Raw genomic sequence first — 26,592 nt, 5'->3', positions numbered from 1 at the left:
TGAGAGCATCTTGGATGAAGTGCTCTGAGTAGGGGGTGGTGTTGAGATGGGGGTGGTGTTGAGATGGGGGTGGAGAGGGGAGGGCAGCTCAGGAAGCAGGGACTCCTCGGGGGGCTTCAGAGGGTTGTGCACAGTTTCAAGTTGGACCGATTCCATCAGTTGTGCACTTAATGTCCCGTTCTGGTCCCCTGTGCGGAGGGGACGGGAAGCAGGCAGAGACACCAGGTGAGAGGTGAGGGTGGCCCTAAGCAGGAAGGTTGGGCTGCAGGTGTGGAGAGTGAGGAGATATGACAGGAACTTTAGAAAGACTGGGACACTCAGAGTCGATGGCAGCTGAGGACAGGGACAGAACCAGGCCGACTGCTGCTTTCCTGTGGGGAGCGCCTCTGAGCTGCTCAGGGGCAAAGCCATGAGCCAGAGGGAGCGAGATGCCAACGAGACCCCAGTGCAGCGAGCCCAGGGCGCAGTGGCCACACAGACCTGTGTTCCGAGGAGAGGCAGGAGCAGGAGGAGAGGGAGAGCCACAGGGGTGTTGGTGGGTGGTGGGTGAGGCAAGGTGGGGGGTGTGTGACAGTGAGGAAGGAGACATTAAGGGACCAGAAAGAGTCATAGCAAGAGCCACTGTGGACGGCCAGAGTCTGTTCCTTGTTCTCTTATTTTTACAATAGACCCTGATAGGCTGAACTGAGGACTGAAGAGACCTCACCTGTCTCCCATGTCTCTGTCCAGCTCGCCCTGCTCCAGATCACGAACCTGGGACCACCCAAGTTCCTGCCACCACGACCCCCGAGCCTCCCATCAAGCCCCTCCTGGGGGAGCTGACTGTGACTGAAGCCACCGTGGACTCTCTGAGCCTGTCCTGGACTGTCCCCGAAGGCCAGTTCGACCACTTCCTGGTCCAGTACAAGAACGGGGACGGGCAGCCCAAGGTGGTGCAGGTGCCAGGGCACGAGGACAGGGTCACCATCTCGGGCCTGGAGCCAGACCACAAGTACAAGATGAACCTGTATGGCTTCCACGATGGCCAGCGCCAGGGCCCCATCTCTGCCATCGGGGTGACGGGTGAGTGGACGGTGGGCGCCCCAGGGAGGGAGCCTGCAGGGGCATCACACTCCACGATGGGTGGGCGGGGGTGCGGGGGGGCCCCTCTGCTTGAGGCTGAGCCATGGTGCCCTCAGTGCCTCCCCCTGGGCTCCCCAAGGACCAGCGCGTCCCCCTGGGCAGAGAAAGGCCTCTGTGAGCTGTGCTGGTGGCTGCCCTGCTTCCCCACAGCTGACCCCGAGGGTCTGGGCATGTTTGTGACGTTTGGCTGAGCAGGACCTCCCAGCCCCCAGGAGGGACTCCTCTGCAGTGACCTCAGGGTCCAGTCATGACCTCAGGCTGGGAGAAGACTGAGGACATCTCCATGGACCCTGCCTCACCCTCCCTCTGTCTGTCCTTCTCAGCTGCTGAGGAAGAGACCCCCAGCCCCACAGAACCCAGCACAGAGGCCCCAGAGCCCCCTGAGGAGCCCCTCCTGGGGGAGCTGACAGTGACAGAATCCTCCCCAGACTCGCTGAGCCTCTCCTGGACCATCCCCCCAGGGCCACTTCGACTCCTTCACCGTCCAGTACAAGGACAGGGACGGGCGGCCCCAGGTGGTGCGTGTTGGGGGTGAGGAGAGAGCAGTCACTGTGCAGGGCCTGGAGCCGGGGCGCAAGTACAAGATGCACCTGTACGGCTTGCACGGGGGGCAGCGTGTGGGCCCCGTGTCCTCTGTGGGCTTGACAGGTGAGTGGTGGCAGGGTCTAGCTCATTCCTCCCACCAGTGCGTTATCCTCCCTGTGGTGATCTCTGACCAGCTGCTTGGTTCCCCATGGCCACCTGCTTGGGAAAGACCTAGACAGGGGAGTTCCCGTGTATGGACTACAACCAGCTGCTCAACCTTGAACAATTCTTATACTTTCTGCACCTCTGTTTCCTCACCTGTAAAATGAGGATCATAATGCCCACTGATAGAACTGGTATGAGGGCTCAGTGAGTCAGCAACGTCAAGCACTAAGGAAGGTTCGGCTCAGAAAGAACACGCTGTCGGTGTCTGGCACTGTGTGTGTTACAGGTACCCTCACTGCAGCAGGCTGCCCCAGCTTCCCAGGTGATGGGAGTGTGCGCGAGACGTGGCTCCTTCAGCAGCGCAGCTGGAAGCTCTCCACTCTCCCAGTGGGTGCCTCTGCAGCAAGGAAGAACACCCCTCCCTCCTCTTTCCCAGGCACAGGCCATCTCAGCCAGCCGTGGTGAATGGCCCAGCCTGTGCTCCTCCTCTCCGGAGCCGCAGCGCGATGGCCCGGGTCCTAGGTGACCTCTGGGACCCTCCAGCATCCTGCCCAGCTGGTCAGAGCAAGGGGGAATCTCTTTCCCCCTTAGCTCACTGAAAGAAAGACACTTTGAAGAACAGTTTTTACTGTAAGGGGAAGGAGTACAGACTTGAAAGCAGAGGAACAGATAGGTTTCCAGAGCAAAGTTTCTGTATTTCCACAAAGCCCAACCTCACTGTGACTTGGTTGGCTTAGTTTCCAGAACTTTCCACCCCTGATTTCTTTTCTTGCTTTAGTCAGCACTGAGAGTAGGAAGAGGGGAGGGCTACCCTGAGTCCTGCATGTCACAGCGGGGAGGCTCATGCCAGGCCCAGAACACGAGGCCGAGGCTTCTCCAGGGGTTACCCTCACTCCGTCTGTCTGTCCTGGGCTGCCACACGGGGCTTTACGAGGCCTCGCCGGTCCCTGGGTAAGGATGGGCTGTGTTGGGCACGGACTGTGCAGTGAGGGAAATTGGGTTCTGGAATCTGACGAGTTGAGTTCCATTACAGCTGCCCAGGTCCTAACCGTGAGGTCCAGCAACCCGGTCATTATCAGAGGAGGGCACCATGCTGACTTAGGGCCATGCCTGGCAGGAGAAGAAATGCGTGCAGCTAGTGAGAAACATTTCTAAATTGGAAAAAGTTTATGCCAGACACAGCCTTGGGGCTGCCACACCCATGGGCAGGTATAATTCCAGCTTCCCAGTTAAACCAGACCACCTCCGACAAGGCTTGATGGTGAGGGACAGGTTCTCTTTCTCATGGAAAGAAGTGCAGAGAGGGCGAAAGCGAGCAGGGAGTGGATGCTGCAGGAACTGGCAGAGCCAGGAGGCAAACAAAACGAAGCCCAGGGCCCCGCCCAGCACCTGCGCCTCACTGCTGCTCAGCAGTGGCCTCTCCCGCCCCTTTAGCTGCCCCGTCCCTGTCCTCTCCGCTCAGACTCATCGCTGTCTTCCTGAGACCTTGTCAGCAGCTTGTTCATGAAGCAGGTTTCATCTGTCTGGAACCTATTCTTCTCAGGAGCCAGAGAAATAAGCTATTGGAAACCCTATCCACCGCCCCTCACCCCTGCCAATTGCCTCTTGGGACCACCTTCCAGGTTCAGTCACTGGTGCAGTGTCTCCAGGGTCATTCTGGGCTATGGGAACCAAGAGGTCCTGAGTTTGGATTTTCCTAGCCCAGCCATGCAGAGTTTCATTAGCAAACACTGTGGAGCACCCACAGCGGGCTGGGGGCACAGCAGCGAACAGCCAGGGCTCCTGCCTGTGGAGAGAGGCACCCAACTGCACAGGCGTGTCAGTGGTACCACAGTGACAGTGCCAAGCTGGGGAGAAAAGCCAAGGCCAGTAGGTTAGTGATGGGAAGGAGGTGGGAAAGGGCCAGGCTGAGGAAAGAATGAAGGAGGACAGGACAAGCCACTGAGGTCCTTGGGGACAAGCACTCAGGGTAGAGAGAAGGTGCCTGAATGTCTGTGAACCAAGGAATGTTCTAGAATTAGGGGTGGGGGTCTGGGAGAGGAACGTGTTGGACCTTAAGGCCATCGTGCGGATTTGGCTTTCTCTCTGAGTGCGATGGACACCATGGTGGGAGCATGTCTGACTAACGTGTTAACAGTGCGGAACAGAGGGCGGGGGGCTGAGGGGGCAAGAGGGAGGCGATTTAGGGAACTGTCCTATAACCCCATGAGAGCTGGTGGTGCTTGGAGATGGTAGCAGGGCAGTTGGTGAGGACAGTCAGTTTCTGCAGGTGGCCCGCTCCTGGGCTGGGCTGGGCTGGGCTGGGGGTCAGAGAGGATGGCGTATGGTACCGGGGAGGCCGCAGTGGCCGTGCTGAGGTGGGGAGGCCAGGAGATGGCAGGTATGGGAGGAGGCCCTGAGCTGGGGTTTGGATTGCTGAATTTGAGACACTGGTGAGGTACCCAGGGAAGATGTGGAGCAGTCTGGAGGTCATCATGAAGGTGTGGACAGTAGGGCACCATCGAAGCATGGGTGGAAGCTCAGCCACTTTCCCAGGCCTCAGTGACGGCTGACCGCTCCCCTGAAGCCCAGCCTCAGGGCCTGGCGGGGACTTAGTAGAGGGCTGTTGGCCAGACAGGTGCTGCCAATGAGTTTAGTTTTACATCAGGCCCACCTCACAGGCACCGCAAAAACAACAGACATAATTACCACCAAGGGAAAGAAGGGCTTTTCCTAACAATCTCTCACAATCTCTGTCGCAGCTCCACAACCAGAAGAGACTCCTGCAGCCACCAACCCCCCGCTGGAGCCACGCCTGGGGGTCCTGACAGTGACGGGTGTGACCCCCACCTCCGTGGGCCTCGTGTGGACAGTCCCTGAGGGCCAGTTTGACTCCTTCGTGATCCAGTACAAGGATAGGGATGGGCAGCTCCGGGTCATTCCTGTGGCCATGGACCAGCACGAGGCCACTATCCCGGGGCTGGAACCCGCACGCAAATACAGGATGCATGTCTATGGGCTCCACGGCGGGCAGCGCGTGGGCCCCCTGTCTGCGGTGGCTGTGACGGGTGAGTGAGGAGTCAGGCGGTCCCTAACCCTAGCTATTCAGAGTCCCCACCCACAACCTCTCCTGCCTTGGCGGCCTCTGCAGGTTTTCCTGGGGTCACAGCATCTTAGTCTCTTCCCTGACCCCTTGGCTCCTCCCCCAGGCTGGAACCTTCCCTGCCCTCCAGCCCCATCTCCACTCTGCCCCTCCCCCAGGCCAGAATGTCTTCCTCTCACCTGACCCAAATCCGGTGCTGAGGTTCTCCCTCTCTGACTGTCCACAGTTGTTTCTTCCCTTCTCTTTATAAGCTTCTGTGACCTGGACATGGCTACCACCTCCCCTGCTGGCCTATTCTGTTGGGGTTAAGTGGCACACACCCCTTGAATTCCTTGTCAGGCACACGGGCACCTCTGGAAGCTCGCTCTCGGCCTCCAGGGCTTCACTGCCTCCTGGTCACAGGCTCCCACAGCTGCTTTTCCATGGTGTCTGGTGAAAAGCATGGATGCCCTTCAGGGCGATGCTTCTAAATCTAGGAAATGAAATGCATAGCATTACAAGGGAAGTCAATTATATTGATATACAGTTCATCAAAATATTTTAAAATTCAAGTTTAACACAGGACCTTCTTGATTCGTTCATTAAATAACAAGACTTAGTGTCACATTTGGGAGCAGTGGTGAGTGTAACCCATACTGTGAAGTCCCTGCAGTGCCTCTGAGTTGATGTGAAAACATCTGTGGTTCCTGTTGGTGACAGGGTCACAGGCACTGCTGGTGCACTGTGGCTGGTTTCCCGTGTGCATCGTCAAAGGGAACGCTGCATTTCAGTTAGCGGTCAGTGGAAAATAAAGATGCGACTGTCTCCCATCTCAGGTCGAGGCTCCTGAGGTCCTGGGAGCCCAGAGCCCTGTGGGGAGAGCTGTCCCTCCAGAAACCTCAGCCCTGTTCTTTGTCCCCCATCCCAGTGCCCCTCCCAGCAGCCCCAGCCACAGAGTCCCCCCAGGAGCCACACCTGGGGGCACTAACAGTGATAGATGTGACTCCTGACCTGACTCTGTGGGCCTCTCATGGGTGGTCCCTCGAATTTGACTCCCTCGTGGCCGGGGGACAAGGACAGGGACAGGCAGCCCCAGGTGGTGTCTGTGGCCACAGACCAGCTGGAGGTCACCGTCAGTGGCCTAGAGCCCAACAGGAAGTACAAGTTCCTGCCCTTTGGGATCCAGGAAGGGAAACGACTCAGCCCTGTCTTTGTGGGAGCAAAGACAGGTGAGAGGCCCCCTGACGCTGAGCCTGAGGCCCCTCTTCACACTGATCTCCTGTCGCACCAGTCAGGCCCCGCTCCGTCCTCCTGTTTCATTGGCAAAGCTGCCCAGTCCAAGGCACACAGGAGCCAGGATGACGGGCCAGACCTGGACCCGTCCCCAGCTGGCTCTCCCTGTCTTCTCATAATCCCTGCTCCTGTTGAAAGGGGGAGGGCCCTTCAGACCCCACTCTGGAGGGTGGGCATGGGGAGCAGGTGCTGGCAAGAGAGAGAAGGGAGCAGGGCCTTTTCTGCCTCCCTGGGCCCTGTGGGTCCTAAGCCCTGTGGCACCGCCCTCTCCTGAGAGTTTTGCCATCTGCCCTCTGACTCTCACCCAATTTCTTACCCTATTGGCTCAGGCCTGTCGGGTCCCATATCTTTCCTTCCCTGTCCTCCTATTGGAGCCTCAGAAACCAAGGTCCCCAGGAACCCAGGACTGGCTGCCCAGCTGTGGCCCTTTCCTGGTTTTCGGTCCAGGCCCTCCCCTGCCCCAGGGGGCTCCGTGTTGCTAGAAAACTCTTGCAATAACAATGCCTTCCGCATCCTTGCTGTCTAGGAAGGCAGTGGGCCAGCTCCTTCTCAGGCTTCAGGATGGCTTCTTGGGCTGACACCAGATTCCTTTCCTGTCTGAGCTCCCCGCCTTCTCCCCGACCCCCTCATACACAGGCAGCCCCCTCCACCAGGCCTATGAGGACCACCCCTGTCATAATGTCATGCCTTCTCTCCTGCTGTCTGCCGCCATCAGGAATCTTGTGCCCCCATCTGACTGATGTCCCCAGGACCCTTGGATTTCCCCAGAGGCAGTCAAATCACAAAGAGTGGGCTCCTTGGTAAAAGGATACAGCACTCCAAGCCTGTGACAAGCTGCACCTGCTAGGGAACTAGTCTCTAACTGATGGGAGGAATCTGGACAGCCAGAGGAATAAGATAAACTGCAAGCTAGGGAGTCTCTTTGCCCAGAGGTGTCTCAGGACAGAAGACCCCTCCTGATTGCTTAAGTGGACAGAGGCACAGGCCAGCTGGGGATGGTGGTGGCACTGGGAGGGTGATAGAAAGATTTGGGGGAAGCACTGATCATTTGGGCAGTTCTTGGTTTTTCCAACTCCAGCAAGAGGCAGTAAAGGAGCCACTTTGGAAGATAAACATGAGAACTATTCCTCTCTGTCAGCTGCCCAAGGAGATGCCAGCCCAGGGGCCCCACCCCGCCTCGGGGATCTGTGGGTGACAGAGCCCACTGAGGACTCACTACACCTCCTCTGGACGGTCCCCGAGGGCCACTTTGACTCCTTTGCGGTCCAGTTCAAGGACAGGGATGGGCCCCGGATAGTGCCTGTGGCAGGTCACGAACGCTCAGTCACCATCACCCCTCTGGACAGTGGCCGCAAGTACAGATTCCTCCTCTATGGCCTCCTGGGCAAGAAACGCCATGGCCCCCTCACCGCTGATGGCACCACAGGTGAGGGCCTCCCCTGCAGGGTCTGCCTCTGCACCCGGAGGCCCTGGGGAAGGTGTCTGGTACCCTGCCAGGCCAGGGCTACAGGTGGTCCCTTGTGTTGGCTGCCATCACTGTTATCTGGTTCCAGCCACTCAGGCTGGGACCCAGTCCCCCCGCTCTCCTTGCGTAAGCCCATGGCACCAGCCCTGTGGGATTCACACATCAAAGCCCAGGCTCCAGAGCTCTCGCTCCTGCCCTTCAGAGTCACCCAGACTTCCAGAAATGTCTCAGCCATTTCCTCTATGTCTACATCTCAGAGACCCAGGGTGCTGTGGATGATGCTGGAACAAAGCGTCCCTCAAAACCCCATCTGGGAGAGGAGCTACAGGTGACCAGCGTGACACCACACTCCGTGGGCCTTGCATGGACGGTCCCCGAGGGCCAGTTTGACTCCTTCGTGATCCAGTACAAGGACAAGGACGGGCAGCCCCAAGTGGTGCCCGTGGAAGGCAGCCTCAGGGAGGTCAGGGTCTCGGGCCTGGACCCCTCCCACAGGTACAAGCTGCTGCTCTATGGGCTGCACCAGGGCCGGCGTGTGGGGCCCATCGCTGCTGTCGCTGTGACCGGTGAGTGTGGCTGTGGCCAGAACAGACTGTTCCTCTTTCCTGCCAGCCTTTCCTGGCCTCACCCAGACACACCATTTCAGAGCTTCCTATATCCCTGTCTTTAGAGAAAGGGATCAGCTATATGGAGGTATAATTTATGTACAATAAAATCCACCCATTTAAAGGGAATAATTCAATGTCATGAAATCATTATCTCAACTGAGCTGTGAGACACTTCCCTGGGCCCGAAAGGGCGCTGTGTCCCTCTCAGTCAGTTCCCCTAGTGCAGGGGCATCAGACTCATCTTCACCGGGGGCCACAGCAGCCTTGCGGTTGCCTTCTAAGGCCCAAATGTAATTCTAGGACTGTATAAATGTCACTACACCTTAACTAGGGGCAAGGAGCTTGGCACTGCCGCTGGGTAGAAACAAGGTGCCAGGCAGCAAAGGAGATAGAACAAGGTGGAGGCCGGATTCGGCCCACGGGCCTTGTGTTTGCCACCTGTGCCCTAGCACCAGCCTCTGGCACTGTGGATTGCTTACCATCAGGATCATTTTGACTTTTAAAGCCTTCTGTTTGCAGGATCACACAGTACATAGTCTTTTGTGTTTGGCTTCTTGCACTTAGCATCATGCTTTTAAAATCCCCCCGTGTATCAATAGTTGGCCCCCTTTGTCACTGACCACTTGCCTTCACCTCCCACCCTCCCCTTGGAGAGACCTAGTGCAGCAACAAGCCCATCACCCAGCTCTACCTGTCTCTCTGCACCAGCCCCCAGGGAAGAAATTGGAGCTGAGACCATGGCCCCAAACCCTCCACAGTCTGAGCCGCAACTCGGGGAGCTGACTGTGGACGAAGCCACGCCACACACCCTACACGTCTCCTGGACGGTCACTGAGGGAGAATTTGACTCCTTCGAGGTCCAGTACATTGACGAGGATGGGAAACTCCAAGTTGTCAGTTTAGGGGGCAACCGAAATGACATCACCCTCTCTGGACTGGAATCCAACCACAGATACCTGGTAAATGTGTACGGTTTCCATGGCCGGCATCGTCTGGGTCCTATCCGGGTGGAATCTCGGACAGGTGAGCAAGAGGAACTCTGTGTACCCTGCTTCCTTCCAGACAGCATGAGAGCCCTAGGACAGGAGAGCCCTCTGGACGCCGGCCCCTCGCTCAGGTCCTCCTCTCTCTCCCTGTATCTGTTTAGTTCCAAGGAAAGAGGAGAATGAACTACCAGAAACTTCCATCATGGGCCCCGAGGCTCCCATCAAGCCCCTCCTGGGAGAGCTGACCGTGACAGACGCCACCGTGGACTCCCTGCACCTGTCCTGGACCGTCCCCGAGGGCCAGTTCGACCACTTCCTAGTCCAGTACAAGAACAGGGACGGGCAGCCCAAGGCGGTGCGGGTGCCAGGACACGAGGACAGGGTCACCATCTCGGGCCTGGAGCCAGACCACAAGTACAAGATGAACCTGTATGGCTTCCACGACGGCCAGCGCCAGGGCCCCATCTCTGCCACTGGGGTGACAGGTGAGTGGACAGTAGGCGCCCCAGAGAGGGAGCCTGCAGGGGAATCACTCTCCACGATGCGTGGGCGAGGTGCGGGGGGCCCCTCTGCTCAAGGCTGAGCCATGGTGCCCTTCGTGCCTCCCCCTGGGCTCCCCAAGGACCAGCGCGTCCCCCTGGGCAGAGAAAGGCCTCTGTGAGCTGTGCTGGTGGCTGCCCTGCTTCCCCACAGCTGACCCCGAGGGTCTGGGCATGTTTGTGACGTTGGGCTGAGCAGGACCTCCCAGCCCCCAGGAGGGACTCCTCTGCAGTGACCTCAGGGTCCAGTCATGACCACAGCCTGGGAGAGGACTGAGGACATCTCCATGGACCCTGCCTCACACTCCCTCTGTCTGTCCTTCTCAGCTGCTGAGGACGAGACCCCCAGCCCCACAGAACCCGGCACAGAGGCCCCAGAGCCCCCCGAGGAGCCCCTCCTGGGGGAGCTGACAGTGACAGAATCCTCCCCAGACTCGCTGAGCCTCTCCTGGACCGTCCCCCAGGGCCACTTCGACTCCTTCACCGTCCAGTACAAGGACAGGGACGGGCGGCCCCAGGTGGTGCGTGTCGGGGGTGAGGAGAGAGAGGTCACTGTGCAGGGCCTGGAGCCGGGGCGCAAGTACAAGATGCACCTGTATGGCCTGCACGGGGGGCAGCGTGTGGGCCCCGTGTCCACTGTGGGCCTGACAGGTGAGTGGCGGCTGAAGGGCCTCCAGGGTTGGGCTCAGGAAAGGTCGCAGTAGTGGAGCCTCCAGAGTCCCCTGCAGTGCAGACTGTAAAATCCCATCCTCTGCCCCTGCACTGTCCATCAGACAGCCGAGGACAGAGACAGTCTGGGGGCAGGAAGAGCAATTGTCAGGAAGGCGCCTGGCCATCTGAGAGGCCCCGGGGTACCGAAGCCTCCAAGGCAATAATGCCCTGGCCCACTGTGGCTCTGCTTTGGCTGGGAACTCTGGAGAGAACTCTGTTTGGGAGCTGGGACACATATCACCTGCTTCCACCAGATAGCAACTCCTGTCCAGTCTGCTCGCCCTTTCCTCCATCTCTGCCCGCCCTCTCCATAGAATGCTTCCATAGCGACAACTTTATTGACATAATTCGCATACGAGAAATGGCACCTGTTTCAATATACGACTTAATCGATTTTTAGTATATTTGGAGGGTGTGCGTGCTTCACCACTATCTTGTTCTTGAACTTTTCTTCCACCCCAAGAAGAGCCCTCATGGGTAGACCCTTCCGACGCCCATCCCCAGGCCACCCTAATCTGTGCTCTGTGCCTGGCCCTGCCCTGCCCGACCAACCGTGCAAACGGGACCCACAGCGCATGCTCTCTCGTGCCTGGCTCCTTCGCCAGCCACGCTTTGAGGTCCATGCGTGTGGTGGCATCAGGCAGTACTGTGTGTCTTTGTACAGCCAAATAGTATTCCTGGTGGGGTAGACCACTGAAGTGTTTTTGCACTCACCCCAGACACTGTACTTCATCACTAAATATTTATAGTCCCTCTTTGAAAAGGCTATTTACAAATAACCACGTGATAATTATTGTACCTCAAGAATGAACAGTCATTCCTTAATGTCCTCAAGTATCCAGGGAGTGCTACCAGTTTCTGGTGGCTTCATAATTGTTGTGTTCCAATTTGTTGCTGGAATTCGGTCTACACAAAGAGGGTAGGTGGTAACTGGGAGGACTGGAACTTTAAATAGGTGGTGGGGGGAAGGTCCCACCGAGAAGGTAGCGTTTGAAAGGACTGAAAGGAAGCGTGGGCAGGGCCCCACAGACATCTGGGGAAAGAGCGAGAGGGCAGAGGAAACAGGCAAAGGCTCTGAGGCAGGAGGCGGGCCAGGTACATGGACTCCAAGGAGGCCACAGAAAGACGTGATGGTCACAACCAGAAATGGATCTTAAGTTAGTCCCAGAGCTGAAGAAGTCAGGAGAAGCTGGGGTCTCAGCAACTTCTTCTAGCAACAGGAAAGCTTCTGTCTGCATCTTTTCCCAGCCCCCGAAGTGGAACAGTCAGCCAGCCCCACTTTGAAGCCAAGCCTGGGGCAGCTGACTGTGACTGACGCCACCGTGGACTCCCTGCACCTGTCCTGGACCGTCCCCGAGGGCCAGTTCGACCACTTCCTGGTCCAGTACAAGAACGGTGATGGGCAGCCCAAGGCGGTGCGGGTGCCAGGGCACGAGGACAGGGTCACCATCTCGGGCCTGGAGCCAGACCACAAGTACAAGATGAACCTGTATGGCTTCCACGACGGCCAGCGCCAGGGCCCCATCTCTGCCATCGGGGTGACGGGTGAGTGGACAGTGGGCGCCCCAGAGAGGGAGCCTGCAGGGGGACACTCTCCACGATGGGTGGGTGGGGTGCGGGGTGCCCCTCTGTTCAAGGCTGAGCCATGGTGCCCTCAGTGCCTCCCCCTGGGCTCCCCAAGGACCAGCGCGTCCCCCTGGGCAGAGAAAGGCCTCTGTGAGCTGTGCTGGTGGCTGCCCTGCTTCCCCACAGCTGACCCCGAGGGTCTGGGCATGTTTGTGAGGTTTGGGCTGAGCAGGACCTCCCAGCCCCCAGGAGGGACTCCTCTGCAGTGACCTCAGGGTCCAGTCATGACCACAGCCTGGGAGAGGACTGAGGACATCTCCATGGACCCTGCCTCACCCTCCCTCTGTCTGTCCTTCTCAGCTGCCGAGGAAGAGACCCCCCAGCCCCACAGAACCCGGCACAGAGGCCCCCAGAGCCCCCCTGAGGAGCCCCCTCCTGGGGGAGCTGACAGTGACAGAATCCTCCCCAGACTCGCTGAGCCTCTCCTGGACCGTCCCCCCAGGGCCACTTCGACTCCTTCACCGTCCAGTACAAGGACAGGGACGGGCGGCCCCAGGTGGTGCGTGTCGGGGGTGAGGAGAGAGAGGTCACTGTGCAGGGCCTGGAGCCGGGGCGCAAGTACAAGATGCACCTGTATGGCCTGCACGGGGGGCAGCGTGTGGGCCCCGTGTCCACTGTGGGCCTGACAGGTGAGTGGGGGCAGGGCAGGCAGGGTGGTGAGGACCGGCCCTGGAAAACTTTCCCTTTATTACCATCTTTGGTAATAAAGAAAACATCAGTGTGCCCACTTGCCCGCCCTCTTTTGCGCATCGGTGGCCTGAGGGTCTTGGTGAAGGGCAGATCTTTCAGCAGATCAGGCTGGGGCCAGAGATCCCGCATCCCTAAGGTTCTCTGGGCTGCTGCTGCTGCGGCTGCTGTGAGGACCACACTTGGGTAGCATCTGCTCACAACCAAGGGGTCAACTCTTTCCCAGAATCTGTGGGAGGGAATCGTGCTGGCACCCCTGGGGTATCCTAGAGATGCAGCGTCTGTGGCATGACTGGAGGCTGTGACGGAGGGTGGGAGGTGCTCAGAAAGTAGCATCCTGTCTGCAGCGCCCCAGCCTCATGGTTCGGACATTCCCAGACCTCTGACTGTAATGGGCCAGCTAAGATGGGGGCATCCTGAGCCAAGTGCTGTGGGAATTCACAGGGACTCAGCCTTGAACTTGGACGAGAGACAAGGCCTTATACTAAGGGGGCTGACGGTCAGGGAAGACAGGCTGTGAACCAGCAAATCAGACAGAGGAGGACAGGGATATGACAGAGAGTCCCGGGGCACTGAGACCTCAGCCAGCCTGTCCACAGGCGCCCACGGGACGGCTGATACCTGAGGTCAGGCAGGTGTTAGTGTGGTGACAGTGCGTGGGATGACTAGTGTGTCGGATGAACAATGTCAGAGCCGGGGCAAAGGCCCGGGAACTTGGAATACTGGGGCACATGAGAGCATCTTGGATGAAGTGCTCTGAGTAGGGGGGTGGTGTTGAGATGGGGGTGGTGTTGAGATGGGGGTGGAGAGGGGAGGGCAGCTCAGGAAGCAGGGACTCCTCGGGGGCTTCAGAGGGTTGTGCACAGTTTCAAGTTGGACCGATTCCATCAGTTGTGCACTTAATGTCCCGTTCTGGTCCCCTGTGCGGAGGGGACGGGAAGCAGGCAGAGACACCAGGTGAGAGGTGAGGGTGGCCCTAAGCAGGAAGGTTGGGCTGCAGGTGTGGAGAGTGAGGAGATGTGACAGGAACTTTAGAAAGACTGGGACACTCAGAGTCGATGGCAGCTGAGGACAGGGACAGAACCAGGCCGACTGCTGGTTTCCTGTGGGGAGCGTCTCTGAGCTGCTCAGGGGCAAAGCCATGAGCCAGAGGGAGCGAGATGCCAACGAGACCCCAGTGCAGGGAGCCCAGGGCGCGGTGGCCACACAGACCTGTGTTCCGAGGAGAGGCAGGAGCAGGAGGAGAGGGAGAGCCACAGTGGTGTTGGTGGGTGGTGGGTGAGGCGGGGGGGGGGTGACAGTGAGGAAGGAGACGTTAAGGGACCAGAAAGAGTCATAGCAAGAGCCACTGTGGACGGCCAGAGTCTGTTCCTTGTTCTCTTATTTTTACAATAGACCCTGATAGGCTGAACTGAGGACTGAGGAGACCTCACCTGTCTCCCATGTCTCTGTCCAGCTCGCCCAGCTCCAGATCACGAAGCTCGGACCACCCAAGTCCCTGCCACCACGACCCCCAAGGCTCCCATCAAGCCCCTCCTGGGGGAGCTGACTGTGACTGACACCACTCCGGACTCCCTGCACCTGTCCTGGACCGTCCCCGAGGGCCAGTTCGACCACTTCCTAGTCCAGTACAAGAACGGTGATGGGCAGCCCAAGGTGGTGCGGGTGCCAGGACACGAGGACAGGGTCACCATCTCGGGCCTGGAGCCAGACCACAAGTACAAGATGAACCTGTATGGCTTCCACGACGGCCAGCGCCAGGGCCCCATCTCTGCCATCGGGGTGACGGGTGAGTGGACGGTGGGCGCCCCAGGGAGGGAGCCTGCAGGGGCATCACACTCCACGATGGGTGGGCGGGGTGCAGGGGGCCCCTCTGCTCGAGGCTGAGCCATGGTGCCCTCAGTGCCTCCCCCTGGGCTCCCCGAGGACCAGCGTGTCCCCCTGGGCAGAGAAAGGCCTCTGTGAGCTGTGCTGGTGGCTGCCCTGCTTCCCCACAGCTGACCCCGAGGGTCTGGGCATGTTTGTGACGTTGGGCTGAGCAGGACCTCCCAGCCCCCAGGAGGGACTCCTCTGCAGTGACCTCAGGGTCCAGTCATGACCACAGCCTGGGAGAAGACTGAGGACATCTCCATGGACCCTGCCTCACACTCCCTCTGTCTGTCCTTCTCAGCTGCTGAGGAAGAGACCCCCAGCCCCACAGAACCCAGCACAGAGGCCCCAGAGCCCCCCGAGGAGCCCCTCCTGGGGGAGCTGGCAGTGACAGAATCCTCCCCAGACTCGCTGAGCCTCTCCTGGACCGTCCCCCAGGGCCACTCGACTCCTTCACCGTCCAGTACAAGGACAGGGACGGGCGGCCCCAGGTGGTGCGTGTCGGGGGTGAGGAGAGAGAAGTCACTGTGCAGGGCCTGGAGCCGGGGCGCAAGTACAAGATGCACCTGTATGGCCTACACGGGGGGCAGCGTGTGGGCCCCGTGTCCACTGTGGGCCTGACAGGTGAGTGGGGACAGGGCAGGGTTTTGCTGTGTTCCTTTCTGCCTTTCCCCTTGGCGGTCAGTACTCCTTGCACACAGGTCATTCCCCTGTTCTTTCCCACATGGCACCAGGGTCCCTCATGATCCTTGAATGAGTGAGGATGGCACGCACCTTGTCAGGGGCTGGTACGCATGAGCCATACCTCATACATTTTAGCTTTGTTCCTCTCCTCACCATACCGACCTCTAACTTGCTGACTTTTTAATCTGTGGCTTCCTCGGGCTCCCTGACTGGGGAGTTTGGTGGCTAAAGTGGGTGTGGATCCTGGCTTTCTGCGTTTGAGTCCTGTTCTGAACTTGCTGATTATTTATTATGCAGATATGTCCCAACCCCTGCAGCTGCATTCCTCTCCCCGCTCCATTCTGTGCCAGCCCCCTGCACAGTTTGGCCGTGTGATACCCATAAGGCACCTACCACACCTGTTGTGTGGGTGCAGGCACAACTCCTGGGACCCAGGAACACTTCGCAGCAATTAGCTTGAATGTTCCCTCTCTAGGACAGGGTCCTGCCATTGAGCCCTGAGGCTCTGCTGCTCTGTTCCAGCCTCTGTGCCCACAGAGCCCCCGTGGCACCTTGCCTGGAGGTGCTGGCTGTGGCAGCCATGACCTTGGATGTAGCGCCCCTGTCTTGGGCAGTGGCCCAGTGCCCTTTTGACTCCTTCCTGGTCCAGTGCAGGGATGTTCAGGGGAAGCCCCAGGTAGTGCCCAAGGGAAAGTCACCATCTCCAGTCTGACCCCTGTCCAACTCCAAGTACGAATTCCTACTCATTGGTCTGCAGGATTGGAACAGGCAGTGCCCATTCTCTGCAGATGCAAAGACCCTTGAGTAAGGTCCACAGACCACCTTTGCTCTTGGAGCCTTTTGACCATCCTTCGCCCCCTTGTGGCAACAGGGGGGACATCAGTTTTTGTGTTCCACACTCCAGACCTCAGGGTCTCCAGACCCATACATTTACTGGGCCCAGTGAAACCCAGTCCCCCTTACCCCTCATCTTGTCCTTCTCCTTGCTCCTCCTATCCCCAAGGACCCCTCTTTCTTCCCTTGCTCCTCTTTTGTCCCCTCACCTCTGCTTTCCCCTTCCTGACATGTGGCCCTGAGGGTTTCTGTTGTTCTCCATGTACCTCTCCCTTTTTTCCAGTCCCAGACACAAAACTTCCTCACCTGGGGGAGCTGACAGTGACAAACGTGACCCCAGATTCCATGAGCCTCTCTTGGGTGGTCCCCCAGGGCAAATTTGACTCCTTTGTGGTCCAGTAGAAGGACAGGGTCAGGGCAGTCCCAGGTGGTGCCCGTGGCTGCAGACCAGCTGGAGGTCACTGTCAGTGAGCCCAACAGGAAGTATAAGTTCCTGCTCTACAGGCTGGCAGGCAGGGAGCAGCAGGGTGCCATCCCTGCTGAGGGCACCACAGGGAAGCTCCAGCCCTGCCCCCACCTTTCTCCGAGCTGCCTCTTATCTGAGCCCCAGAGCTGGGCCTGAGGCCATCCCATGAAGTTTATTCTTCTCTGTCAGCCCTGATGCAACAACCCTAACACCAAAAGCAAACACATATTGAGTCCCTACTGCATACCGGGCACTCTTCTGAGCAGTAACATGCATTTTCTTTTCCACTCGCTGACTGGCCAGGCAATAAAAACATCCCAGGCTCCAGAGCCACACAGGCCAGTGTGCGACCCAGCTGTGCGGCCACATCCCAGCTGCGTCCCTTTGGACCTCAGTCTCCACACTTGCGTGATGATTGTGAATGACACCCATGGGCGCTCAGTGAACGTTCACATCCTCCTTCCTTGGCCCCAGCTCTGTGACAGGAGGTAGAAAGTACAGAGAGTTCGGCTGCAAAAAGACAATGGGAAAATCTGTGTCATTGTGCCTATGACTCAGTCCCCCAAGGAGGGGGCAGGGGTCAGTCACTGACACTCGCCCCACCCTCGGAGCCACAAGCCACCCTGGCCAGACATTCAGCACAGGCCAGCTGGGGCCAGGGGCCCTCAGACTCCGCAGTTCTCCTCCCTGAACCCTCATTATGGTGATGGGGTACAGACTTCTCCTCCAACCCCCACCAGGCAGCACCCACGCTTGGCAGGTCTCTTCCATACTCTGCCCCCGGCCCCTCCCGCTACCCCTCCTCACCCAGCTTCGAAGTCCCGAGCTCAGGGCAGGGCTGGGGAAGTAGGTGGAAGGAGGGCCCAGGCTGACAGAGAGCAAGGAGGGGGGCATGACGGGTGATGGCCACCTGTGAGCTCGGCTGGCTGCCCGGCCTGGCTTCCACTGTCAACCTGACCACCCAGACACCCTCTGGAACCTTTCTCAGCACTGACCACATCTCTGCTCGGGGGTCTGGGGGTCAGCGGGAAACTGACACCCTTCTCAACAGCCCCAGTCACCTCCCTTTATAAGGTGATCTTTTATACATTTCTTGCACACTGGTCAAGTGGGGGGAGGGGGCAAGGAAGGGTTTGGGCAGTGGCCTCTGCAGGAGCAGACCAGGTGCCCACAGGACTGGAGCAGGCCTGCCTCCTCAGGCGGCTGTCCTTGAAGCCACACCTCAGGGACTGTTTCTCAGACCCTCACACCTCCTGGAAGTTGCCAAGGTTGAGGTGAAGGCAGCTCTAAGAGTTTCTCACCACCCCCAACTCTCTCCACAGCTCCCCTGAAGGACTGGTAGCCCCATCCCACCTAGGGGAGCTTACAGTGACAGATGAGACCCCACTCTCCCTGCACCTTGTGTGGACGGTAGCTCAGGGCCCCTTTGACTCCTTCCTGGTCCAGTACAGGGACACAAACGGGCGGCCCAGGACAGTGCCGGTGGCTGCAGACCAGCGAGAGGCCACCATAGATGGCCCAGAGCCTGGCAGGAAATACAAGTTCCTGCTCCACGGGCTCCTGGGAGGACAACACCTGGGCCTGTCTCTGTCCTGGGAGTGACAGGGAGGGGGAGGCCGTCCTGCACAGCCCCAGCAAGCCGATCTTTGGGCTGAAGATGTAGGAACAGGCAGGAGTGGACAGGGGCATGAGGGAGCCCTGCCTGGAGCCCAGAGGAGGGAGCCAGGGGCCAGCTCTGTCAGTGACCAGGGGTCAGTCGAAAGCAGGAGCCAGGCCAGGAGAGGCCCAGGCTGTGGCCCTCAATCTCCGGATCCCTTCAACCACCTGCCCCCTTCAACCACCTGCCCTTCCTCCGGGGGGCACTCCTACATCCCCTCAGGGTGACCTTGCCCAGGTAGGGTTAAAAAACCCCACCCATGGATGGGTCAGGAGCCTTTTCTCAGATGGAAAAATTGGAAAACAACAGCAAAGGGCAAAGAAACCAGCAGAAGTGGCTGTGTTGGTGGGAGGGGCTCCTCCAGAGGTGCTGACCCAGCTCACGTCAGCCCCACGAGGCAGGTTTGCCCCTTGTTCACCAGCCACTTCCATCCTCAGCTGTTCTCAGAAAGGAGGACCATGGCCGAACTCAGGACTGGCCGAGTCAGTCCTGCCTCAGAGGCAGCACAAGCTCAGACCTAGCAAAGGAGTCCACAGAGAGGAGCCCTGGGGCCACAGTGCCGGCCCCAGGGAGACCCGTGGTGGCGTAGCAGGCCTCACCGCCAGGGCAGGGATTTGGCAGATTCGAGACAAGGAAAATGCTAGGAGAGCCTCAGTCCTTCTCTCCTCTCTACCTGGCTTCCCCGGCCAGGACCTGTAAAGGCCCCACTTCAGCCCGGGGCCACCCCAGAGCCGGAGCAGTGGCGTTGGGAGGGCCTGCTGTGCGCAGGCGCAGCCCATGCAGCCTCGCATAGACGTGCGCACGCGCACTCAGCGTCTTCCCGGGCTTCTCCCACAGCCCCAGAAGAGGCCCCTGAGTCTCCCGAAGGGCCCCGCCTGGGGGTGCTGGCAGTGACTGACAGGACCCCAGACTCCCTGCGCCTCTCGTGGACTGTGGCCCAGGGCTCCTTCGACTCCTTCGTGGTGCAGTATTGGGACACAGACAGGCAGTCCCAGGCCTTGCTTGTGGGTGGTGACCAGAACAAGGTCCTTGTGTCGGGCCTGGAACCGAGCACCCCCTACAAGTTCTTCCTCTACGGCCTCCGTGAAGGGAAGCGCCTGGGCCCTGTCTCAGCTGAGGGCACCACAGGTACCACTGGGCCAGGGCCTACATCTTAGCCTCCCTGCTTCTCCCCGGGGCCTGGAGGGTGAGGGGCGCCCAGAAGTGGTGAGCACAGGGAAAGAGCATGAGGGTGCCATGGAGCGGGGAGAGGGGTTGCCCTGGCTCTGCACATAGGCGCTGTCACTGTGGGTCCTGCTGTGGGTGCCAGGCCCGCATTAGCTCCACTTTACAGATGAGGAACTAGGGGCCAGGCTGGGTGGCAGAAGCGACCTGCCCCAGGATGGGGCACACCTGGATGGTGTGCTTCTGCCTCTAAACCATTCTCCCACCCACTCTGTGCAGGGTCAGCTCCTGCCGGTCAGAGCCTGGGGGAGCCAGGGCCCCGGCTCTCCCAGCTGTCTGTGACTGATGTGACCACCAGCTCTCTGCGTCTCAACTGGGAGGCCCCCCCTGGGGCCTTTGACTCCTTCCTGCTTCACTATGGGGTCCCATCAGCAAGCACTCTGGAGCTGCATCCACGTCCCTTGCTGCAGCGGGAGGTGACAGTGCCAGGGACGCGGCGCTCGGCTGTGCTTCGGGACCTCCGTCCTGGGAGCCTGTACAGCCTTACACTGTATGGCCTGCGTGGGCCCCACAATGCCGACAGTGTGCAGGGCACCGCCCGTACGCTGAGCCCAGGTGAGGCCCCATGGCTGGGAACTGGTGCCTCGGGCAGAGGGAGGCTGGTGAGTGGGGCAGGGAGTGGGGAATGCAGAAAGACTTCACGTCTGTGCCTGCAGCCAGTGTCCCAGGAAGGTGGGGGCAGGGATCTTCCATGGGAGCCCCCGGCCTGTGCCCTCACCATCACTACTTGGCACACTACTCTCCTCAGTTCTGGAGAGCCCCCGTGACCTCCAGTTCAGCGAAATTGGGGAGACCTCAGCCAGGGTCAGCTGGATGCCCCCACCGTCCAGAGTTGACAGCTTCAAAGTATCCTACCAACTGGCAGAAGGAGGTGACACCCTTTGCCCATATCCTCACTGGCTCTCATTTCTCCACGCCCTCCACTCTGCCCACCCCGCAGCCCCTCCTGGCTCCCCTAGCAACCTCCCAAGCCCACCGTGTTTTCAGGGGAGCCACAGAGTGTGCAAGTGGACAGCCAGGCCCGGACCCAGCAACTCGAGGGGCTGGTCCCAGGCGCTCGCTACGAGGTGACGGTGGTGTCTGTCCGGGGCTTCGAGGAGAGTGAGCCTCTCACGGGCTTCCTCACCACCGGTGAGGCCATGGGTGGGAGTTAGCTCAGTGACTGGAGAGGGCAGGGGTGTTGGAGGGTCCAGCCGCAGACCAGAGGCCCAGCAGGATTTGGGAAGGAGGGGGTGGGGAAAGCAGCAGGGGCCTGTGCTGAGCCCCTTATGTTGTTCTCCCAGTTCCTGATGGCCCCACCCAGCTGCGAGCACTGAACTTGACAGAAGGAACAGCCGTGCTACATTGGAAGCCCCCTCAGGCTCCTGTGGACACATATGACATCCAGGTTACAGCCCCAGGCAGTGAGTAGGGCTCAGGCATTTGGAGGGGGCATATGCAGGGAGGCAGAGCAGCAGCTACTGACATCCCCCCATGGCCAGCCCCCTCTCTACAGGCCTCAGCCCCCAGCAGCACCGTGGACTACCCCTTACACGGCCTCGAGCTCCACACCAACTATACAGCCACCGTGCGTGGCCTTCGAGGCCCCAACCTCACCTCTCCAGCCAGCATCACCTTCACCACAGGTACCTCCTGTGAAGTGTGTGGGATGGGGGGGGGCAGGTGCAAGGAAGGGCCCCACCTCCCTCTTCTTTTCCCTTTTCTCTTTCCAGGGTTGGAGGGCCCCCGGGACTTGGAAGCCAAGGAAGTGACCCCCCGCACAGCCCTGCTTACTTGGACAGAGCCCCAAGTCCCACCAACTAGCTACCTGCTCACCTACGACACTCCTGGTGGACAGACCCAGGTGCCCCCACCCCTGCCCCACTGGCCAGCTCCCGTCTCTAGGTTCCCTTCCAGGAGGGGCTGCCTCTGCCTCTCCTGGTGGGGCTCTGCCTCCCTGTCCCCTGAGCCGCCCCTTGTCTGTCTCACAGGAGATCGAGCTCGCAGGAGGCCTCACCTCTCACCAGCTCCAGGGCCTCTTTCCCTCCACCAGCTACAGAGCCTGGCTCCGGGCTGTGTGGGGCGAGAGCCTCACGCCACCCATGTCTACCTCCTTCACCACGGGTACCTGGGTGCTGGGACCTGAGGTGGGGGCTGGGTGGGCAGCTGGGGTCTAGGGTTTGGAGAAAGGACCGGCCTCTCTCTGTCCTCTCTCCAGGTGGACTGCGGGTCCCCTTCCCCCGGGACTGCGGGGAGGAGATGCAGAACGGGGCCGGCACCTCCAGAACCTCCACCATCTTCCTCAACGGCAATCGAGAGCGGCCCCTGAACGTGTTCTGTGACATGGAGACTGACGGGGGCGGCTGGCTGGTGGGTGGCAGCCGGGAGCCCGGGGACATGCACAGGGCCAGGGCTGCTGCGCCGGGGGCCATGGGCTGATGGTGCGCACTTCTCAGGTGTTCCAGCGTCGCATGGACGGACACACGGACTTCTGGAGGGACTGGGAAGACTACGCCCGTGGTTTTGGGAACATCTCTGGGGAGTTCTGGCTGGGTCAGTGCCTCACAGGCACGGGGGCACCAGGGAAGGGATGGGGGCCCTGTGGACACCAGGGCCCTGGTGAGAGCATGCTTCCCACCCCCAGGCAACGAGGCCCTGCATAGCCTGACGAGAGCTGGCGACTACTCCATGCGTGTGGACCTGCGGGCTGGGGACGAGGCAGTGTTCGCTCAGTACGACTCTTTCCGGGTAGACTCGGCCTCAGAGTACTACCGCCTCCACCTGGAGGGCTACCACGGCACCGCAGGTGAGGGCTGGGCCTGGGTGCTGGGTGGGCATGAGGTAGGGGAGGTCCTCACTCCTTTCCTCACCCGCCGGCCAGGGGACTCCATGAGCTACCACAGTGGCAGTGTCTTCTCTGCCCGAGACCGAGACCCCAACAACTTGCTCATCTCCTGTGCCGTCTCCTACCGAGGGGCTTGGTGGTATAGGAACTGCCACTATGCCAACCTCAACGGGCTCTACGGGAGCACAGTGGACCACCAGGTGAGCGTCCGGGGGAGATGCAGCTGGGGCGGCTGGGGCTCGGCCTGCCTGGGTGTGACGCTCCATGTGATGGGCAAGTCACTGAGCCCACGAGGCCCTCGTCTGTGAAATGGAAGAACGATGCTCTCTCACCAGGGTGTTTTGGAGAGGAGGTGATTTATTGGTTGGAAAGAGCCAGCTCAGGATTAAGCCTCAGTCCTTGCCCTTGAGGGTTATGAAGGCAGCAGGGAGGGAAGAAGGTTGATTTCTGGAATGCAGCTTCCCAAAAGGGCAGGGGTGGGAGCAAATGGGATGTCTGCTCTGACTCTCCCCACAACCTCCTTTCCAGGGAGTGAGCTGGTACCACTGGAAGGGCTTCGAGTTCTCTGTGCCCTTCACGGAAATGAAGCTGAGACCCAGAGGCTACCAGGCCCCTGCCTGGGGAGGCTGAGCCTGGGCTCGCCTCTCCCACGCAGGTACGGCTGCAGAGCACTGAGGGGCCGCGAGGAGAGAAGACTCAAGGCCCGTCTTCACTACCCATCCACCAGAGGAAGCCTTCTCCACCGCGGTCTCACAGCACTATGTTTACAGGGGGGAGGGAGGATGGTACGGGAGCAATAAAAGGAGAAACTGAGGCATGAGGCTGCACGTGTCCTGCCAGTCACTGACTCTCTCCCAGCACAGGGCCACTTGCTCCTCGGGGCTGCAGCCGCACCTGGAAAGGCTGCACAGTGAGGTTCACGCCGTGGGGCTCGGGCTGCAAGGAGGGCAGGGTGCCTGTGGGTGGCAGCAGCGTGAAGGCCTGCAGCAGGCGCGCCAGCACCACGAACAGTTCTAGGCGCGCCAGCGGCTCGCCCAAGCACACGCGTGCCCCGCAACCGAAAGCCAGAGCGCTGGGACTAGCGCCAGGGGCCAGGAAGCGATCTGCAGGGGAAGGACAGACCTGGTCAGAGGCTGCCAGGGACTGGCCCCCGCTGCTCCCACCCGCGGGCACCGGCCCTGCACACACCAGGCCAGAACTCGTGTGGCCGCTCCCAGACCGTCTCGTCCAGGTGGGCCCCCTGGAGGTTGGGGATGATGACTGTGCCCTCGGGGATGTCATAGCCGAAGATGCTGATGGCAGGGTGGAGTTAGAGGCCGCCCAGGACCCCGCCTGCCATCCCACTCACCCCTGCCTTTCGGGAGTCACCTGCTGGGCCGAGTGGTGCGGTGTGGCAGGGCCAGGGGCACCACTGGCCGCAAGCGCAGCACCTCGGCGATGGTGGCATTGAGCAGGGGCAGTCGCGTGCGGTCCTTGTACGGGACTTGTGAGCTCCCAGCCCCAGGGCCCAGCTCACGGTCCAGCTCCTCCTGCAGTCTCTGCTGAACCTGGGAAATGGGGGCAAGTCTAGTGCGGGGTCCAGCCTTGCCTCTCACCCCGCCTCCAGCCATGCCCTGGTGCACCCACAGGAACCTTTGTGCCAATTAGAAGAAGCCCCCCCACCCTGTGCTAACACAGCCTGCATCAGGGTGGGGTGACAGGCGGCCATTCCCTGTCCCCAGGGCACACCTCAGGGTGATGAAGCAAGAACGCCACAGCCCAGGAGAGAGTGGTTGAAGTGGTCTCCGTGCCACCGATGAAAAGGTCCACCACAGACATATGCACATGCCCTTCGAGGAGCTGTCCGGGAGCCTCCTGTACTCTTGGCTTCCCCACGCCCTGAAGCATGTAGTCCATCATGTCCCTCCAGTGTCCGGCCACCATACTCTCCTGGAGAGGGGAGGGGCCAGCCTGAGTGCCTGGTGGCGGGCTGAAGGACCTGGTCCAAGCACAGTGCCCACCTTGTGCCTCCTCAGCTGCTCCTCCACAATGTGGTCCCTGTTCTCCACGGCCTGCTTCAGCCTCCAGAGGCCGGGGTTGGGGAAGAACTGGTCAGGGAGCAAGACAGTGTAGCTGCTGGGAAGGAAGCCTGTCCCCCACCCACTCCCAGGAGCCAGGGTGTCTGGCTCCACCTCCTCACCCTGAGGAACGGAAAGATGTCCAAAATTTGGATGGACCAGTGGTCCCAGGTTTTCATCAAGTCCTGGACACAGTCGTGAAAGACATGTACTAAGGTATCCTCCTGCCAGAAGAGGGAATCCTTTCAGTTTAGGACAAGGAGGGGTCAGGGAGGGGCCGAGGAGTGGGTCCAAGCAGATGTGAGCTTGAGAGAGCCTTGACCTTGTCTCCAAAGGTGAGGCAGCAGATGATGCTGCAGGTGAGGAAAGAGAATTCCTTCTGGATGGCTACGGGGACACCGGCCTGGGCTCTCATGCGCTGTGGAGAAAGCAGGAACTGAACAGGCCGGGACTGCTGGCAGAGGAGAGGCCAACCTGGGGTGACCATGGGGTCCAGCCTCACCTCACAGAACTCCTGGGTCAGCTGTTCCACCAGGGGCTCCATGGAGCTGCGCATGCCCAGCAGGAGGGCAGAACGGGTGAGTCTCTTGTGGGCCTTCCAGAGCAGGGAGTAGTCCCCAAGTGAGAGGTCCTGGCTGTGCTGAGACACCAGCTTGTCTGCGAGTAGGGGTAGGGGCCGAACTGACCAAGGGAGCCACAGCCTGACCTTCCCTGCCACCCCCAGCCCCAGCTTCTCCCACCCCTTACAGGATGGTATCTGGGGTCTGCCGGCAAAATCCACCCACTTCTTGACCATGGCTTCCTCAATGGTTCTCTTAGAGTTCAGTACCACCACATCTGGGGGAGTACCAAAGCAGATATCAGCAGAGAGTGCACCCACATCCCACTGTGGCGGAGCCAGGCAGGGAGCAGGCACACACTCACCTTGTAGCCCGAGGCGGAGCCTATAGACAGGCCCGAGTTTCTGAGCCAGGCCAAGCAGGTAGATGGGAAGGTTAGGCTGCAGTAGGTGCAGAAAACCGGGGACAAGAGGTGGGAGGTGGAGGCTCCTGAGCTTCCACTGGCCCCACAGCAGGCGGGCACCAGCCAACACAGTCAGCAGCAGCAGCCCAAGGAGCAGCATGGCCAGAGACCCATGCAAAGGCCCCCGCCTGGCCACTTATACCTCTGGAGGTCCCAGCATCCATCTTGCTGCTCGGGCTGTCCTGGGGCCCCCCTTGACTCCTTCCCTCAGGCCCCTGCCCACTGTCCCGCCCACAGAATACCACATTCTTGGAATGGCAACAGGCGTGCTGGCCTTGGGGAGTCCATATTTCAAAGAACAGGCCTTTCTTCTTTCATCCATCAAGAAGAAAGGAAGGAAAGTGCAACCCTGACCTTTCTCCCACAGCCAGCATCACCTTCACGGCCCCGCACCAGCCATACAGGAAAATGCGTCCACACTCTTGCCTGGGCCCACTGAGCCTGCCCACCCCTCCCCCGCCCTCCCCGTGACCAGCTTACTGCTGCAGAGTTTGTCTGCAAGGGAAAATGACAGTCCCGGCCTCACGTGCCTTTCAGATTGTCGGAAGGACAAAATGAGATGAAAGTGATCTGTGTTATCTTTAGCTCGCAGATGGGCAGACACACAGCCCGGTTCGCTGGGGTTCCCCACCTTGTGCCTGTTGTCTCATGTGATTATCAGCTCTCATTTCACTCTCAGAAGTTGAAGATGAAGAATTATATGGTCCCCAGTTTAGAGCTCTGACCATGTGCTTAATACTTTTTGGTTGCAAGATAGAGAGACCAACTTGAGGGACTTGAGCCAAAATAGGAACTGCTACATGAATACAAGGGCGGCTCAGAACCTGAGAGCAGGAGGCGAGGGCTCGGGAGTGCGGAGGGCCCTCGGGACAGGAGTTTCCTCACACTCCGTTCCTCCCTCCTGTGTCTGCGCTCCAGCGGCTTGTGTCCAGGTGTGGGCAGAACAGGACTGCCTTTGGGGTCAGAGTCCACATGTCCAGCCCAGGGGCAAGTGAGGCTTCCCAGCACTGTTCAACATGCCTCCTGCCATTCCGAAGTCCCCAGGAAGGAGCTTAATAGCCCCGGCTGGGGTGAGGGGTCCAGCCCTATCCTGAGAGCTGTAGCCATAAGAGGTGGGGGGGGGTCCCACCAAACCAAACAGGACTATCAGGGACCAATTTTATGGC

The 26,592-nt window shown here is 59.8% G+C and overlaps 2 protein-coding genes across 2 annotated transcripts in view; one reads left to right on the top strand and one right to left on the bottom strand.

Annotated features, from left to right (window-relative positions):
* Positions 1-23,159, top strand: part of TNXB (tenascin XB) — a 55,309-nt gene extending 32,150 nt beyond the window's left edge. Inside the window, 29 exon segments of the mRNA XM_045825858.1 lie at positions 730-1,062; positions 1,446-1,576; positions 1,578-1,770; positions 4,554-4,859; positions 7,305-7,592; positions 7,889-8,197; positions 8,948-9,262; positions 9,387-9,710; positions 10,092-10,415; positions 11,724-12,020; positions 12,402-12,439; positions 12,441-12,536; positions 12,538-12,730; positions 14,245-14,577; positions 14,959-15,099; positions 15,102-15,281; positions 19,136-19,426; positions 19,742-20,077; positions 20,271-20,393; positions 20,510-20,653; positions 20,806-20,925; positions 21,004-21,147; positions 21,235-21,365; positions 21,493-21,625; positions 21,720-21,871; positions 21,958-22,054; positions 22,146-22,307; positions 22,383-22,546; positions 22,875-23,159. Coding sequence (XP_045681814.1) covers positions 730-1,062; positions 1,446-1,576; positions 1,578-1,770; positions 4,554-4,859; positions 7,305-7,592; positions 7,889-8,197; positions 8,948-9,262; positions 9,387-9,710; positions 10,092-10,415; positions 11,724-12,020; positions 12,402-12,439; positions 12,441-12,536; positions 12,538-12,730; positions 14,245-14,577; positions 14,959-15,099; positions 15,102-15,281; positions 19,136-19,426; positions 19,742-20,077; positions 20,271-20,393; positions 20,510-20,653; positions 20,806-20,925; positions 21,004-21,147; positions 21,235-21,365; positions 21,493-21,625; positions 21,720-21,871; positions 21,958-22,054; positions 22,146-22,307; positions 22,383-22,546; positions 22,875-22,976 — 5,900 coding nt within the window. The 3' untranslated portion in view covers positions 22,977-23,159.
* Positions 23,160-23,186: 27 nt separating this feature from the next.
* On the bottom strand, positions 23,187-25,526 carry LOC123810467 (steroid 21-hydroxylase). Its single transcript, XM_045826234.1, is given in 10 exon segments — positions 23,187-23,449; positions 23,535-23,638; positions 23,715-23,893; positions 24,075-24,275; positions 24,347-24,433; positions 24,526-24,668; positions 24,671-24,821; positions 24,906-25,060; positions 25,151-25,240; positions 25,328-25,526. Coding segments are annotated over 10 exon segments (1,572 nt in total).
* Between the last annotated feature and the right edge of the window lie 1,066 nt (positions 25,527-26,592).

Source organism: Phyllostomus hastatus, unplaced genomic scaffold (genome assembly GCF_019186645.2).
Source record: "Phyllostomus hastatus isolate PE091 unplaced genomic scaffold, TTU_PhHast_1.1 phas_scaffold_60, whole genome shotgun sequence".
Lineage (NCBI taxonomy): Eukaryota > Metazoa > Chordata > Mammalia > Chiroptera > Phyllostomidae > Phyllostomus > Phyllostomus hastatus.
The sequence above is the reverse complement of the archived record's forward strand: the minus strand, read 5'-3'. Positions and strand labels throughout refer to the sequence as shown.